This window comes from Aythya marila (assembly GCF_965140915.1).
Source record: "Aythya marila genome assembly, chromosome: 2".
In the NCBI taxonomy this organism is placed as follows: domain Eukaryota; kingdom Metazoa; phylum Chordata; class Aves; order Anseriformes; family Anatidae; genus Aythya; species Aythya marila.
Genome location: NC_139043.1, coordinates 59,459,893 through 59,478,891, shown reverse-complemented (window position 1 = coordinate 59,478,891; position 18,999 = coordinate 59,459,893). Strand labels below are relative to the sequence as shown.

The 18,999-nt window shown below is 35.1% G+C and overlaps 1 protein-coding gene across 7 annotated transcripts in view; it reads left to right on the top strand.

Annotated features, from left to right (window-relative positions):
• The window catches only part of SUGCT (succinyl-CoA:glutarate-CoA transferase), a 318,199-nt gene that overhangs the window by 52,577 nt on the left and 246,623 nt on the right, over nt 1–18,999 (top strand). For all 7 annotated transcript variants that reach the window (XM_082753552.1, XM_082753553.1, XM_082753549.1 and 4 more), the window contains one exon: nt 10,038–10,133. In XM_082753552.1, the coding sequence (XP_082609678.1) occupies nt 10,038–10,133 (96 nt within the window). The remainder of the gene's footprint in view (nt 1–10,037; nt 10,134–18,999) is intronic.

Below are 18,999 nucleotides of genomic sequence, written 5' to 3'. Positions count from 1 at the left end.
TGTCATGGTATAAAAGTGTGTTTGCACTGTATGGAGATGTGTTGTCTTTTTCATTACACAGCTCTGATATGAAAAGATAATAAAATCTAAATTGAGTGTTTCTTTACATATATACAGTGCCTCAGACTCTATTCTTCAAAATTTCAGTTGAGGACCTCAGTATAACTGAGAACAGAAGTTATCCTTCAGGGTTTTAAGTAGCCAGAATTTTATTGAAGTAGACCAGAAGACCACACTAACATGACAGTAACTCAATTTAATATTGGCCTCTGTGGAATGTGTGTTGTGATTTCTAATGATTAGTTAGTAGTTGGTAGATCATACTCCAATTGCATCTTGCATTTAGTGGCTTTCTTTTTGCTGTAAACAGAGTTCTTAGCCAGATTGCAAGGGAAATTTCTTCTTCATCTGCTACTTGACAGTGAAGTCTGTGTCTTTTTGTCTTTGCTACTATTGTTTCTTGTGCTAATGAAACTAAGCTTGAATGTGTTGCAGCTTCATTTTCCTCTCTGGAGCTACCTCTGTCATCAATTAGAGAAAGACTAAAAAGGAGATAGGAAAAAATATGCCCACTTAATACACAGAAAAAAAACAGCTATCTGGAGTGGGAAAGGGGGAGAGTTTGAAGACAAAGGATGATATTTCTTTTAATTAATTTATTATTTAGATGACCTTTGAATATGAATGCAATTTTGGAAATGGAATCTAGATGTTTATTGTAGTTTATTACCAGCAGATCATATTTTGGGATCATGGTAAGTGTTAGGAGAAAAGGAATAACCTGAGTAGTTCAAAAGAAATGGCATTGATATAAGCAACCAGTAGCAGAATAAGTGTTCAAGGCCAGGTTGGATGAGGCTTTGGGCAACATGGTCTAGTGGGAGGTGTCCCTGCACATGGCTGGGGAGATGGAATTAAATGAGATTTAAGGTCCCTTCCAACTCAAACCATTCTATGATTCTACGACTTCTGGTTATGTTGAAGGAATGGTAACTAAGGTTTGAGCAGTGCTTAATGTGACCATCTCAGATAGCTCTGACTGACATTTTTATTTTAAAGATGAAGTAAAGGATGACGCTGGAACAAATTTGGACTAATGACTTTTTTGGTCTAATAGAGTTTGGCTGCCGTGACTGTATTTCTCTTTGTATTATTCTGTACGGTATTGTTTCCAGCTCTTCAGTTAATTTGCAAACACTTCAGTGTAGTGACGTGCTTAGGCCAGAGGTTATGATTCATTATTTTCATATTATGTTACAGTGAAAACTATATAAAAAAGTGCCTAGACACTGGTTTAGGACTTAAAAAAAAAAATAAAAGAAAATTGAAAAATCTACTTCAAGTCTATTAAATTGTACCTAAAAGGCTGAGTTCAGCTATTGGTAAAAATATTTTGTCTTCTTTGGAATGAATATTTGTAGTACTAGATTTCTGTGATGAAAATTATGTGAAATTATTTTGTAACTTCATTCAAGCTTACTCTGTAATCTCTCTCTCTCTCTCTCTCTTTTTATTTATTTTTCTTTCTTTCTTTCTGTTTGGTACTAATGAAATAATTTTCTAAACCTGCTAAGGAAAAATGTCCTTTTTCAGAGAAGCATGTACAAACTTGTTATCACTATTCAAAATGTCATGCAGAAATGCCATATTTTGAGTCCAGACACATCGGTAATACTAACCTCATTTGTTTCTCAACTCTGATAGGACTTTGGACCATGTTTCTTTTTGAGTTGTATGTGGCTTAACAGCTCCATAGATGAACCCTTTTTGTGGTCCAGACAGCATTACAGTGCTTAAAAAAGCAAGGTGGACAAATCAATGGAGGGCATTCATTATATTTCTGTGCCTCTGCAACATCAATCTCATGAACTGAAATATGTGCTATTTCTAATATTTCATTCAATTGTATGTATCTGTTTCTTGTGTCATGCATTAATGTAGTGCATTAGCACAGAAGTACTTAATGGGCAGCATCCAACAATCTTTTAGTGTTACAGCTAATGCTGGTGTTGTTCTCCTGAGGTAATACATGACTTTTTCTGCTACCCATCTCCCTCTATTTTCTGTGTGCTTAGTATGCAGGAGGATATTGTTGTTGCAGCCTATGCAAGAGCAGTTGAAAGCAAAGCTTTTTCCCCCCAAAAATTATTTAGTTGGGTTTTCCTGAAAAACTTCTGTTAAAATTAAGCAATGTTTTGCTTTTTGCTTTTTTGATAATCTTCCATATCTATACATAGAAAACGATGTACTTCATTCAAAGCAAGCAGTCTTCTGGACATAACTGCCTTCTCTGTAGAAATTCTCGTGTTTGTTTTCTCCATAGTCTATATAATCTGTTTTCCTACAAAAAAATGGCTCTTTCATATTAAGGAGAATAAATTATGGACTGGCTTCAACATCTCAAGCTGTTAAAATTACCATTGTTTTTGTGGAGAGACAATAACCGACAAAGCAGATAATAGTTTTCTCAGGGACAGGCAAACTCACGTTTTATTTATTTTATTTTATTTTATTTATTTATTTTGTGTATGTGTATAAGTGTTAATGCTGATAAATACGGACACAAAAAGATGAGTGCCGTAAATGGTTAGGTCTACGCATACTTTCATTGTAAATGGCACTGTTTCTAATCTAAGATCAAAAGTGAGAAATGCCTTAGTACAATTTATTTTGAGTGTTGGCAGCTTTACATGGAAAAGCATCCTTCTTACTGATTCAATAAAACAACAGATCCTTCACAAAAGTGTATGTGGCATCCAAACTGGAGCCTCTAGATATTACCCTGTAAAAAATAGTACGAAAAACTACTGTTGTTATTTTGATGCCTGTTCTCATAGGTAATTAACTTTTATATGAACGAAGTCTGTTTGTCTGGGTTTTATTTGCATGCTTTGCTTTTTATTCTCAATTATCAAATTTAGGTACTTCTTTTAAGTGCATGTTATTCTGTGTTTTGCAATTATGCTTGCAGTTTTTTTTGCATGAATAGAAGCCACTTTAAGAATTTGATCTGTGCTATTTTCTAAACAATCAATTAAATACATTCAAGCACCCACAGAATGAAAACCTAAATATTTTAAGTTGTAATTCACCTTTTATTTATGCCTTTAATAAAGGCATAAGTTCCTGGTGGTTAAGGCTACAATTAAAGAATATTACAAGAAAATACGTTAGAATATTTAAAAATCTGTATGAAATGTAGCAGAAGAAACTTTTAAGAAGTTACATTTTTGATGGGCTTGGTAAAGCTGTGTAAAAATGTAGAGGGTAAAATATGCAATATATATTCTTTCTTCACAGAAGATAGACAGTTGAGGAAATGATCGTAGAAGTGTCATTGTTAAGGTAGTCTGATATGTCTGTTATCAGAGTCTGGTTTTAGTTGCTTATAACTTCACTGAAGTTTTAACTGTTTTGGCTGAATTTTTCATGTCATGGAATTGCCAAAAGCTGATTTGTTTTCAAAGTTACTCTTAAAGTGATTCATCTGCTTCCAGGAACAAGTTATGGGAAAATACGTTGATGGCACTTTTTTTTTTTTTTACTTTTTTTTTTTTTTTTTTTTCATTCTCCTGAGAAACTCAGTGCCTTCTTTCTTTGGAGTGGAAACTTGAAATTTGGCAGATGATTCACCCTAGTTTCAAGGAAGTCTTTTGAAAGGAAACCAGGATGGCAGAAGGTGCAATGTGCACGACATATGGTATTCATAAAGGCCAATAGAAACTCTCTAGGAGATTCAGTGGAGCATTTGGACTGTGTATTCCCTGAGAAGTTAAAAGTAAATAAATACCTAATAATTAAATGAGCTGTAAGTTTAATAGAGAAGGTAGTATATGACCAAGTGATTGAGGGTTGTATATCATAGAATCATAGAATCATTAAGGTTGGAAAAGACCTTCAAGATCATCTAGTCCAACCACCACCCTATCACTGATGTCACCCACTAAACCATGTCCCTAAGCACCAGGTCCAACCTTTTCTTAAACAACCCAAGAGATGGTGACTCCACCACCTCCCTTAGCAACCTGTTCCAATGCTTGACCACTCTTTCTGAGAAGAAGTGTCTCCTCGTTTCCAACCTGAACCTCCCCTGGCACAACTTGAGGCCATTCCCTCTAGTCATATCACTAGTTACCCGTGAGAAGAGGCAAACCCCCAGCTCCGCACAACTTCCTTTCAGGTAGTAATATGTCTTGCATATACACTCTGTCTTGCACAGAGTATATAGAGTAACTATTTCTGAACTTTGGAATTTTTGTGTGTTTTGTTGTTGTTGTTTGTTTTTAACTTCATTTTTAAGTGATTGAAGTAGTATGTTTATTTATCCTTTCAGAAAAAACTTTATTAATATGTTGTTTCCATTAAGAAAATGCAATTAATTCTTCCTTCAAAAATATGTTGGTTTCTTCAACTCATGTACAATAATTTTTATTATTTTTTCATGCCAGTATTGTCTAATAGATTTTATGGTCAAGATTTTTATTTCTGATACTTCATCTAAAAATTCTTCTTGTAAGTCATTTTTCTTGAAGTGGCGAGTAAGGAGACAGGAGTCCATTTGGCATTTGCTTTCTCTTGAAATTCTGTGCTGAACAATACTTGTTTTTGAAATTTCAAGTCCTACATCTGTTAGTTGCATCAAGTGTTTACTGTTGTCAGTATTAATTGAATCTTAATGAAGAGATGATATCTCCACTAGTTGCTAAAGCTGTCAGAAGAACAGAACTCTCATCCCGGTCCTCTTTAAGCTCTAAATAGCTAATTAAAAAATATTTCATAGATTAGATTTGTTGATGTTGAATTTTACTGAACTCAGTTAGCAGTTCTCTGCAATGGAAATACCTCTTTTTTGTGAAGATGCTTTAGTGTCTCTACATAGCCTAAATTTTTATTTTTAGTAAACAAGTGTAGTTTTCAGGCATCATTTTTGCACTACAGTATTTACACCATTGTAGACTAAAACTTAAGTCTGTTTTGCTTTCTTTAGTTTTCTTCCCCTCTGAGAATTCATGCCTTACATAGGGTTTTTAAATCCTTTGCCTTTGTTTATCTCCTTGCATGTATTTTTTATTGTTATTTTTATTGTTAATAGCTTATTAAGCATGTCCTAACATGCATTTTCTGTGACTGTGATTTGCTGTGTGCTGTCACCTGAAGAAGGACTATCCTGTCAAGTGGATATCTTTAATCAGTGAGTCTTAAAAGCTGCATGTAATTACTGGTACAGACATGGATACCTGCTTAAGTGTCTGGTTGGAAGGCTCTAAAACAGGACCTACTATGAGGTCTGTTCTAAATTTGTAGCTATTTGTCAATAAGAATTTGATATCTACTTTAGACAATTGTATTTGTGTCTGGGATTATGCCATGTGCTGGTGCTTCAATGCCAGGAGTTTTAATTTGTGAAGGGAGAACTCCTGATCACATCATGGAGGTTCGCATTAAAAGAAACCAGTGTCACTGCAAACTAAACCCTTCTCAGCCAGAGCACGGTGCTCCTAACATAGCCACAGAGTTTTTCTGAAAAGGGTGGAGACTCTTTAACAGTAAGCCTTGGCCTATGTGCTCATGGTCTTGATTTTTGAGGTTGCTTTTGAAGATCTCTTCAAAGTCATTCATGGAATTTGCTGCTCTGCAGAACACAGGTTGAAAGCAGCCATAGTGCTATGGGCTCTTGAAGGGAAGGAGGATTATGGGACAACAGTTATGAATTAATTATTCAGAAGAAGGTCAGACCTGCTGCCTTACATGGATGTAGGGATATCACTGATGAATTTGTAAAATCTTGCTCTTTTTTGGGCAGTGATTTTGTGTACTTGCGAGTGGGGATGTCTGCCTGGCTTATGAGTGTATGGCACTCTTGTGCTGTTTTTAAGCTTCTGCTGAGCTCTAAACTCCAGGCTAGAAGGGAGTCCCTGGATAAAAGGCAATGTTCATTGACAGCTCTTGGGAATGTTGTGGCCCTGAGCCCCTGTGGAAGCTTGTTGGTCTTTGCACTGGAATTTTTTTTAGGATGATTTTTTTCCTACACACCTATAAATTAATATTTGGGCTACTAGTTCCCTAGAGTATTGTAAAATAAGATGTCTGTGCTGCTCTAAAACACCTGTCTGTTGAAGTTCCTAAATGCCTACATGCCTTTTCTAAGGAAAAATAAATAGAGAATGAAGAAAAATATAAATCAACTTGATAAGAGTTAAGGCCTTTTTAAGATACATAGCAGTAAAATGGACACAAAATTGGAGAAGGAAGAAAGTAAAGAATCTAATTAAAATGTTTTTTTTGTTTGTTTGTTTGTTTGTTTTTTTTGTTTTTTTTTTTTTTTTTTTCAGTTACCTGTCATCTTTTGTTGTTCACGTACTCTTGTTGAGCTTGCACATAAATAAATGATGGATTGACTCAGTGAAGTCATTGTAATAAGTTGTTTGATGTGCTGTGTTGAAAAAAATCTTTTGAAATTCTGTCTCTTTCTTTGTCTACTTACCTTGTGGCTTTTAATATCTTGTTTCCCATCTGTCTGTTTCTGTCATAAACTGAGCATAACTTTTCAGACTTTAATGTAGGTCTCTTTTTGTTCTGGTTTAGGTAAGTATGTAACAAATCCGTGATTTGGCTGCCAACAGTAATGTCAGAAAGGAATGTTAAGGTGTGTGTTCCCTTTGTGAAATAGAGAAATGCTTATTTGTAGATACTTGATAATGCATATTTACAGTACATAATCTGTCTCTGAAAACAAATGAATACAGAGGTGTCTGTATTGTTTTATTACATCTGCTTTAATGTTACAAATCCAAAGGTTACTTTTATGAATCTCTTATTAGTTAAAAGAGAAAATAAACAGGTTTATAGATGTTTCATGAAAGCAATTTTAAATAAAGGTTTAAAAATACTTAACTGAGAATGTAATACAAATGTACTCAGTCTTCATTTTGAGAGATTGGTTGTACTGAAGATACTCTTAGTGCAGCAAGTATCTCTAGCAACGAAGTCTTCACTGAGTCTTGTAGTACAGAGGAATTTGAATAAATACTTATTTTGTTAATAACACTTTTTTCCAAGGGTAGAAATGTTCATTAGGGATGTTCTAATCTGAATGTTGTATCTGTAGAAATGTTCATTAGGGATGTGTTTAATACTTATAATTCAGCAGTTTGATTAACAGCCTTAGGGTATAGGTAAATAAACTCTATTTTCTTTTTTAAGGACATACTGTAAAGATTTTGTGGTGCCTTTTCAGTGAGAGGTAAAGCTCTGGGGAGACCAAGGAGAATGAACTGAGAAAGGGAAAAGCAAGGGAGAGGGAAAAGTCCTGGGACTGCCTATAGCAATTTCATGGGACAGCAGAAATAGAAGCAAGTCTTCTAAGTCTGCTGAATTCATTAGACAGTTACTACTAAGAAGCAAATGCCACAAAGTTTACTCAGCTGAGTATATTTATGCATAAAACACAAAATGCTAAAATACATGCTTTGATGTGGTCAATAGAAGTTTATTTGTATAATAATGATGATAATAAAAATAATACTTCCTTTTGGTTGGCTGATTTAACTATAAACAAGATACACAACTCAAAATTCAAAAGGAACTGAAAGCCTTTTTCCTTTGTGACTTACTGAAAAAAAAAATTATAAGTAAAATAACTTCAGCAGGATACACAGGCATGGAAGCAAAAGATCAGTATATTGCTCCCTATTGCTACTGAAACAAACCTTTGAACAAGCTTTAGTGGTGCAATTCCAGTATTTAGTGAGTGCTATGTTTTAAATCCTTTTTCCAAATCTTTTTTTTTTCCATTGTACAGGGTACAGGTGCTTTGCAGAAATATGTACAAGTAGTTTTGCCTTTAAAAGAAAGGAAAAAAAAGCCATTAAAAGAATTATATTCATCTCAAGCAATATGCAATACTATTAAAATATTTTTATACTTAAAGATACCAGTTTTCTTGTGAAAAATCTATTTTCATAGCATAGACTACAGATAAATAAATGGAATGATATCTTGGCTTGATTGTATTCAGTATCAATATGGTAGGATTTCTGTTTTGCTGGGTTTTAATTCACTTCACAGTGAATTAAAGAACTTCTTAGAGTTAAGATTAGCCTAGCATTTCCTTGCCGAAGTGTGAAAAGCTAAATACAAATACATCCTGCATAGGATGTTCTTATGTCTTTAAAAGTCCAAGCCCATTGTAGTGGATGCTTCTCACCCATCAGTGAAACTTGTAATACAGCAGCTACAGTACAGTGCACAAACAATACAGAACAATATCTAGCAATTTCATCATCATTGCATAGTGTACTATTTTAGAAAAACCTCACTAGGTGGTGTGAACCCAAATTGAAAAATGACAGGAATAATAAGACTAGGATATCTGTAATTAGTAAATAATACACTTTTGTGACTCATCAAACTCTGTAATAATAGTGTGTTTCATTCTGTGCTACTGAGGAAAGTTGCAAAACAGAAGGAAAAGTCCTTTCTATATATTTTGCAGATCCATTTCCTTAATTGCTGAGATTTTCCAGTGGATCTCCTATTGAGGGACACACTAGACATTGTTTTTTAACATTTTATCTGAATGAAGTGACACTGAGATATAATAAGCTGCAACTAAAACCCAACTCCAAAACGTTTTCCAGCAGTTCTCAGGAATATGGTATTGTATTTGTAGTTAGCATGTGGATGTAGTTTTTCAGCAACAGTTAAATTCTCATTTGCTGTATATTCTTAGGTTTTCTGCTAAATACTTGCTTTGAATGTGAAAGTGATGCACCCATGTTGCCTTTTCAGGGTATATGAATAAAGGAAGAGAGTTTTTTTTTTTTCTTCTAAAAAATCTTATATAATTCACGTATTACTGGTGAATTCTGAATTAATTACTATGTATTTAGATGTAGATTAGCGAAGTCACGAAGGAAAAAGGCTTTCAGTTCCTTTTGAATTTTGAGTTGTGTACCTTGTTTATAGTCAAATTAGAACATTGTAAACACTTTGATCATTGTAAGGAACTTCTTCTGTCTAAGGGAGTAATATGAAGAAAATCATGTTTTTGGAAAAAATATTGTCACATGGCCTACTATTTAAGCGAACAGTTGCACTTACTGTCACAACTAGTTAACGGTGTGAAACAAATGCATTGTCTGTTGAATTAATGAGAACTTTCGAATAACTAATTGTAATGCTTGAATGTGTTACTTGGCTTTAGATACATAGTCACCGACTGTTCTCCCAAAGAAATAATGAAAAATCTGCCACTGATTATAATGGGACCACTGTTTTTCATGCATTACTGCATCATAAATTTTCACTTTTTTCCTAAGATGCATTTGTGCTTATAAAATATATAATTACCCCTGAAATTATGGTTACTAAATTTAGCATGCCATATTTTTTAGAAAATTATTATTATTTTTTTTTTTTTCCTGTTACATTAAAAATTTGATGAATCTCTCCTTATCTTCTGATGGCAGATGATTTATTGAGGCCTACCTCTTAATACTGCAGAACGTGTTCCCATGTGCTGAAGATTTCTGAAATACTTTCTGTAGCTTGGATGTATAGAATGAGAATAGGAGAGAACAGAAACTTAGTCTTCTGACTGAGAAAGTCTTGTGACTGTGAATCGGGAAATGTGAGTTCTAGCTCACAAATCCATTGTGCTTCCTTTCCTTTCAGAATCTGGACAAGACACTGATATTTTCATTGCCTTTGTTGACCATTCTGTAAAATGCTTAGGGTAATACTGCCTTATCTCTTAAGGTAGTTTAATGCTAGATTTGTCCAGCATTACTAGTGTTATAGGACACTCCTTGTTTTACTATTTGAATTGTACTTACCCAGCCATTTCCATGATACATATATTTGTTTAATATGAAAATTTCAGGCTATACATAATATAGAATATATAAAAAAATATTTTTGTGGCATAAAATATTTTACCTTATGCATATAAACCACATACAAATATACAGAATTCACAAAGATGTTGTCAGTGAAGTTTGAGCTTTCCTGAATACTTTACTTTTTTCCATTTATAGGTTGCATGTCTTACTCATGTAGCAGCTAATTATCTTAATTGCAAAATTGAAGGAAAACGCTGGGGTACTGCACATGGGAGTATTGTTCCATACCAGGTAAGTCAAAAACATTGGTTTATTCTACTTTTAGAATTCATGATTTTTTGTATTATAAGATTGAGAACTGACTGACTTTTCCCATGACCTGCTGTATTCTGTATTGTATCTGTGTCTAGGTAGGACAAGGTTCTGTTGTTCATAGTAGTTTTTTGGTTTTTGCATTTTGCTTATTTCTTCATCAGCAGTAGATTAGTAATAGAACATAGATCAAAGGTGTTCACTGAAATTGGATGACTTTAAAGCTAGCACAACGACTATATCATTTTTTACTCTACAGAGAAAAGCTTTTTTTTTTTTTTTTTTCCTTTCACTTAAGGGTTACCTGACTTCCATACTAGCCACAAATTGAAATCTTTTGCCTCTGAATCTTACTGTTTTTACCTTGTGAGTCTACAAGAACAACCTAAGTGTCCGTGAAAGTCTGGGAGTTCTTATTTATTTGCCATTGTCCATTGAGTTTGCTGCAAATCACTGGTGCTCAGTGAGGCAACAGGTTAGAAAAGGAATTAACCAGACCTCAGACCTCTCCAATGGAATTCATATCCTCCTACATCTAAGGAAAGGGTTGAAATTCCTTAAAATAACATGACCTTCATCATATAAGCAAGCACAGGAAAAAAAAAATCACTGCAGGCTTTATCTTCTGGCTAGTGTATGGGAAACTCTTCAAGTAAACAAAGCCAATTTTGTTCTTTTCTAGCTGATCATTTTGTTATCTTGATGGAGGTCATATTAACTTAACGAGATTTGGACATATATTTAATCTATTTGTTTCATTTTTGGCACTTCTCATCAAGTACTTATGTTTGCATCTAGCTAGGAAGAGTCTGGATTTTTTCATTTCTGGATGGAGTCCTTTCAATCCTGATAGGGACAGTTCCCAGCATTTGTCTGGGACAACTAGCATCTAAACACCACTCATTTGCTTTACTGTCTCCCTTATTGTTAGAGAATGAGAGGAACTCAATGTATATTTACTTCCCAGTGCTGGAGGTGGTGGTGATCATTCTTTTATTAAAGGATTTTCTACTTGTGGCTGTAGAAATTCTGAAGCAAAAATCTTCTAAGTGTAAGCTATATATATATATATATATATATATACGTATATTACGTACATATATATATCTATATTGCATACATATATATGTATATTACAATATACATAAATATATATTATACAGAATATTATCCCTAGCTAAAATTATAGCAGATCTCCTCAGGTCTACAACAAACATCAATTGTTTTTGTAAAAGCTTTGTATATTTGAGCTAGGAGACTTTTTTTTGTGTGTGTGTGTGTTGACTTTTATTTTATTTGTTTTAAGTATGTGCTTCTGCATAGTCAACCATCACTTTCTGGACTAGCTAGAATAGATTGCAAATTATCTCTGAGACTGATGGGGAGATATTGCAGCTGTTTCTGCAAGAATGTTTGGTCCTGTAGTATTCTCATCTCAGGTGTAGAGCAGCACAGCCAGAGCTGCTCTAGTCTGCAGCGTGAGATGGCCATATTTTGTAGGACCAACAGTGTGTAGAGCTCTGTAGTGCAACGTGACCCAGCCTAACCAGGCATCTGCTACACAAGTAGTTGTATTTGGGTGTGTTTCTGTAATGTGACCTTTTGGTGCAACACTTTTTGAACTTTGGTATGTTGAAAGTACAAAACAGATCTAAGTGTCTTTCTATAAGCAAAACCAAAAACCTGACTAAACAAAACATTTTATCTTCACCCTACTGCATTTGGATGAATAAATGAAACTTGCATTCTTTTAGCACCTTTTTGCTTTTGTTTTTCCACAGTCAAAATGAAAAGAAAAGCATACACAGTGGTATCCATTGTTTCTTTTTTTCATTGACAGCTCTCCAGATATACAAAATTAGTTGTTTTTTTTTTTGTTCTGGTTTAATCAACATTAATCGATATGTAAATAACTTTTTTTTTTTTTTTTTTTTTGGTAATAATCCTATCTAAACTATGGTTTCTGTGTTTCTGTAGGCTGTTTCTGCAGTAGGTATTATAAATATTACTTCAATATTACAAACAGTCTTAATTTTCTAGTTCATAAACCAGTGATTAGGATGGGTTTATAGTGGGTGGAGCTTTGTGTGTATTTTTGTGGCTCATCTGCAAACTTTCCGTCAGCTAACATGGTTATGATTTTGACAGCAACTGTAAAGTGTATTTGTTTTCTAGAGTTTTTCTCACTTTACTAGCATAAGCTATAATTAGAGTGCAAAGCTCTTTAGAAACTTGAATTAGCTTGCATCATTGCAATTGTATTGCTTTTATAGCTGTTTCCATAGTTCATGTGCAATATAGTTTAGAATAAAACTCAGAAACCTGAGTTTCATCCCCTTACAGTTACTAAACATACACTTCCACTTAAAAAAGTAATATGTGACTATCATAATGCTATTTTTTGTTATGAACAATGTTTGTTTTAAGGTATTTTGTGCAAATAAAATATAATTTGTTGAAATAATAAAAATCATATTTCCTAAAATTGAACTTACGTATAACTTAGAACAAGCATGTGGTAGCAAACTGTTCTTTTCTTCTTACGGCCCCTTGCTGTATTTTGAGCTTCCACCTTGGTGGAACTTTGAAGTGATAGAGAGTAATCGCGGGAGATCCTTTTATAGATATTAAAATGACGAAATATATATGATTTATGATGTCTTACATCAAAAGAAGCATGACCACTAGGTCAAAGGAGGTGATTTCTTCCCCTCTGCTCTGCTCTTGTGAGAGCCCCCTGCTGCACTGTGCTCAGCTCTGGGGCCCCCAAAATAAGAAGGTCAAGGACCTGTTGGAACAAGTCAAGAGGAGGGCTACAAGGATGTTCAGAGAGCTGGAGCACCTCTCCTGTGAAAACAGGCCGAGGAAGTTGGGATTGTTCAGCTTGGAGAAGAGAAGGCCCCTGAGAGGCCTTAGAACAGCCTTCAATCACCTAAGGAAGGCCTACAGGAAAATGGGAAGGGACTCCTTTTCAGGGGGTGTAGTGAAGTGACAGGAAAAAGGGTAATGGTTTAGAACTAAAAGAGAGGAGATTTAGATTAGATATTAGCAAGAAATTCTTCACTGTGAGTGTGGTGAGGCACTGGAACAGGTTGCAAAGAGTAGCTGTGGATGCCCCATCCCTGGAAGTGTTTAAGGCCAGGCTGCATGGGGCTTTCAGCAACTTGGTCTAGTAGGAGGTGTCCCTGCTCATGGCAGGGGGGTTGGAACTGGGTGGTCTTTAAGGTCCCTTCCAATCCAGATCCTTCTATGATTCTGTGATCTTTTTTGTGAAAGAAGTCTGATCAGAGACTGATCAAAAATTAATAAAGACTACAAGTTGAAAACATCTTAAATATGTACATAATTAGTACTTTATTTTGCTTTTAATTGTGGTAAGTGTTCTAGTGCTCTGTTTAATGCAGTCAGCATTATATACTGAAAACTATTGTAATTTTTTTCATTAAGCTTCAATTTCATACTTTTGGACAGAATATCTTGTTTGCAAATGGCTTCAAATGGCTGTTTTCAGCTAGATTTTCTTTCCCCAAACTACCAAGATATGTAGCCCCTTTGAAAACCTATTTCTAGTCCAAGTAACAAACCCTTAAGAAAAGTGATGTAAAGTTTGCTGCACAAGGACTTTCATACTCTTATAAGTTTTTTCTCATTTTCTGATAGTGTGCTCCCTTTGTGGCATAACCATATGAAATGTCTGAGTTTTCAGTTCTGTTTGCTCATCACCTTCTCTGACAAGGAAGAATTTCAACTTCTTTTCAGTGCATGATTTCTTTCATTGCACCGGTAAAGCAGTCAGTATATAATAGTTTGCCAAGTTTTGCAATGGAGGTGAACTTTATAATGTGCCACAAAGGTGAAGAAAGAAGGATTCTTATCAACAGAAGTCAGAAGTAAATTTTAGAGTGCTGAACCCTTCATGAGAAACTATCTACTTCTAAAACTATCTACTATCTAAAAGCATATCTCTTTTCAGTCAGAAAGGTGTAGTTGGAATAGGCCACTCCTGTGATCATACAGGAACAATATCTTGCGTGTAACCAGATCCCAATTTGCTTAGTTTCAGATGTTAAAACACAAACCTTGAGTTCTGGTCTGTATCTTAAATGTAATTAGTACATTTTTTTAAACAAGTTCCTATAATGAGACAGGTTGTTTAGCTGTAGCTGTTCCATGATTATCCCGAGGAAATCAAGAGCTTAAAAGCATCCGGTTTACATAGTTGTGCAGAGAAGTAAAGTCATGTTACTGTCTTTCATTTGGGGTGACAAGGTCTTTCCTCATTCTCATGGTTTCACCAATGTAGCTATCTTACCTGTACCATGCCTGAGATCTAGACACTCACTTTTTATCTTATAGTGGGACCACTGGGAACAGACAAATTCTCCTGAGTATTTCATAACCTGCGTGTTTACAGGTTGTTTCCTGTGGCAGCTTATCACCTTTCCATCAGCAACTCAGACAACTAGGCAGTAGTTTCAGATACAAACTTTTAGCTAAAGGTACAGGGCTGTTTGCTTTCAGGTCATAATGGTAAAAGTTGGTAGAACTTAGCATGGTTTAGGGGGTTAACTTGTCAATGCTAGGTTAAACATTGGACTAGATGATCTTAGAGGTCTTTTTCCTAAGTGAATGATTCTATATGATGAATACACAGTCTCCTGGATACTTTGGTGACCTACTGTATATCCTTGAACTACATACCTACATTTTTTTAATATTTTTTTTTTAACAGCCATTTCCCTTCTATCTTTATCTTATAAGATACAGAGAAAGCCAGAAAGGCCTGTGTCATCCTGGGTCCTGTAAAACAAGAAAACAAAAAGTGTATTTGGCATTTTTTTTTCTTTTAAACTACTTACTACACAAATGTTTTAGTTTTTGTGATGATAGGGGACCACAGTTGGCCCTTTGCTTGGTGGGAAGCACTGCAATAGGAATTCTGTTTCCTTGTTATTTTAGTCAATGCAAAGGTATAATAATCATCTGTGGGATGCAGTGTAGAAAAGTTCCCATTTATGGGGAATGAATTCCAGTTATTCAAAACTGATGACATTATACTGTAACCTTCCTGGTGATAGTCCTTCAATGAGTTGTCAAGCCTCTCTCTTGAGCAGAGCTGCTGTCTGGAAAGGAAATCAGTAGGTTTGCCTTGGGCAGTTTTAGACGTGCTTGGTGTATGATGTGAGATGTGAAGTGGTGTTATAACTTCATTCATATATATCCCATCCTGTCACAGACATAGCACTTTAACAAAGCTTGTATCTAATTATTATAGACAGTTTCTTACCTATATACAGGTACTTTTCAGATGGAAATGAAATACATTTTTAATTTAAAACCTGAAACTTTTTTTTTTCTTCCCTGAAGAAAATCATCCTGTATCTTTCTGGTTTAAGGAATGCCTGCAAGGTATTTTTAATGAGTATGCAATACTTTGAATTTGCAAAATAGCTTTGGATAATCATCGTTATTGTTTAGGAATAATAGCTGATAGTTAATACTGTCTCATTTTTCATCTCCTCCAGGGAAATGTCACAGGACTGTTTTGCAAGGCTATTTTTTTTGTCAGAACATTTGTCACAGAACATTTCTGTACCTTGAACTCATATTTAGTCATTTAAACTGGGTGTACATTAAGATCTTTAGTCCGTCACTTGCCCATGTTTCATGAGAAGTCATCTAGGATCAAAACATGGGTGTACTGGCATTCAGAGTCATTTAGTATACATATTTGTCTCCTCTTTGGTTCCTTGTTTTCTCCATTGCTATGTGAGGGATCTAGTTTGTATTACAGCAGCATGGTTAGTCTACAGAGGTATTGCAGGATTACTGAACATTGTGGGTAGGTATATCCATGTCAAATTGTAATCTTTAGAAAGGGAAGCATAGCAGAGCCCTGATCAGAAGATCTCTTTTCACATTATTGCTGGCTGGAAAGGGATAAAATATGATCAGTGGGCTTGTAGGGGAGATATCGGTTGCATCACTGTTTTCCTTTAATCTGCTTGTTAGATCCAGAGCAGAAGAATAAACTTCACTTTTGTTCTCATGAAAGTGCTTTTCACAATCATTGTATAACAATGCACTGCAGACGTTTGTATAAACATGTTTAAACAGTCTGAAAGAGATCTCAGAAACCCATGTGCAGCGTCATGTGCAGTGACTCCTGACATAATCATCCTGAATACATAAATGGCTATTTGTGTTGCTATCATAGACAGGAGCTCTTAAAAACAAGAAACAACAACAAAAAAACACGTCATGATATGTTGTACAAAGTATTGTACAAGCAGGACAAATTAGCTCTTTCTGACCTGTGTTCGTGAATGAAGCATGAAGGAGTTACTTTTTGTGACAGAAGTGAGGACTTGGGTAGGGTGTCCACAATCTTAGAAACTTTTTGAGATTGTATTTCCTTAAGAATTCAAGGAACTGGTAATTTATTGTGAATAATACTCAGTCTTAAGACACAGGAGAGATTGAGGCATGTCTACGTGATGATGTAAACTTTATAGGGACAGAATAGTGAGCAAATAAAAAAAATTCTTACCATTATTTAATTGATGCTCAGGTGTGTGCTTTTATTATGTGAAACATGACAGTTTTGGTTGGAAAATATTGATTGTTATGAAAGGGTATGTCCACTAGATGTCATTCATGTAATCTAGTTTTTGTTGCAGCATTTATTTCTAGGGATCTATTTAGGATGGTAGATGCAAATTATCAGCATTATTAGATGCTTCTGTATAGGCAGTGCTACTGATTTTATGTGTAAGTATGGCATGGTACAAATCATCTGCTTGTCTCTGTGATGGGTTTAACATACCTATTAGTCTAGGACTTTGTGTTTTTACATATCATTACATTGTTGCATGAACTAATCTCTTATATAAGAGCACCCAGATGAGCTGTATATAATCTATGACTGTTCTGTAAGGAGCCATATGATCATATAAGTAAGGATGTTATGTCCCTAAGGAAACAAAAGTTACCTTGTTAGTAATATAATTCAACTTGAAATTTATTCTTTTCGAAGCTATTTACACCTCAAAGGGCAGTTCATTAGAAGTATGCATATATAATTAGGAAAATCATCCGGAATTTCATAAACTTGCACAAATGGATTTATATACTTAGGGATCTTAGCTATGAAACTGTAACTACAACTACAGCTATTGATTAGTGTCACTTTATTAATATCTAAGACATTTAAAATAGAATCACTTCAAGCAAGCTTACATGAAGTACTGTGTTGAGTGGAAAAATCAGAGGTGCATCTGATCATTCCTGCAGGCAAGCTGGTGGGATCTATACAGGTGTGAAATCATTAGCAAGATGTGCTTGAGCCCTCTCCTCTCCGTCTTTCTAGTATGGCATGTGTCACTAATTGCTCGACAGCTTTTGGGAATCTATTATTTATACTCTCATTGAAGAGCAACTGCTGCAAGATTGGCCTGTGCTCCTTCCCACTTTCACGTTGGGGTAGCTACAGCAAAACTGGAAGCCTGACATCACAGCTTCCTCCAACCTCCCTCTCCCCTCCTGTATGGAATAAAGAATTTCTCTGCCCTGTGTAGTCAGCCAGAGGGCAGGATGGGGAAGTGATAATCCTCTTGGAATGAACACTTGCATGAAAAATGATAAATGCTACATTGCGTGGGGATTAACACTTGATTATGAACTTGCTTTTAATGGAGTGATGCTTCTCTTTCAGCAATGTGAAGGTTTGCCGTACTACTAGACCTGATTAAGAACCTTTACCACTATCCAGCCAAGAGAACCATCTGCCATCAGAAACGTAACTGTGTTAGGAACTGTTTCACTCCTTTGCATATTGTCCTCAAGAATGTAAAACGCTTACACTCACATAGCATCAACTTCCCTAGAAAAATTCCTGTTCCCCACATCTCATTGCTACATTCTTCCTTTTCTCATCATGAGAATTACATTTCTGCTCACATTTAATGCACCTGTAAGAGGTCTGTGTTTTGTCACCGTGAAACTGAAACATGACCATGAAACATGCTGGTTTAACTGGTGAAGTTGCTGTATAAATCATATTTATTCTCATGTTTTTAGATGGGAGATCTTACAACAGATATCCTGTGAGTATGTTCACAGAGTGGGGCAGTCTGTGAGTCACTGGTGTTTAAGAAGCTCGTTTGGCATTTTTAGTTTTGGTATTAAGTACTACTGAGTAAAGATTTAGTGTAGAACTTTATTGCTACTTTGTAGGACGGCCCTTTCATTTCACAATGAGCTTGACACGTCATGCAAATTTGGTCAGTAAGTTAATTCCCTAGAACTGATGTATACTAATCAATTTGGTGTGTGCTGTTTTTTTCCTCTAAAAATATTGCAGTACTGCTATGATAAGCCTAGCTCCAGTGCAGTAGTGGCTGTGATCCTCTAGTGTGCAGGCAGTTTAATTGGAAGGGCAGCATTTTTTTGAAAGAGCTGAATGACTTTGTAGCTTCTGTTCTGTTTTTCAAAGCAGTATATACGCTTGAGAAGCCAAAGTCCTGCTGTCTTGCAAAAAAGCACAGAAGTTTTAAGTGCTAAATCTACTTATGAAAATGAGCTTTAAATTACAGGGCTTTTTAATGTTGTTTCTTGTGTCCTATGCTACATTCAAACATAATGCTGCATGATGCTAAAACAGGTATTATTTTTTAATCAATACCCTCACTAATAAACCTTGATGCTAAGAAGTGAGAAAATGTAACCTGGGGCTTTGTCTATTATTAAACTCTTATTAATAGCAGAATAGTTTTGATACATTTGTTTTTTAAGAGAAGTGGGATTTTAGCTACAGAACTTCAATTCACTTATATCGAGAGTGGTA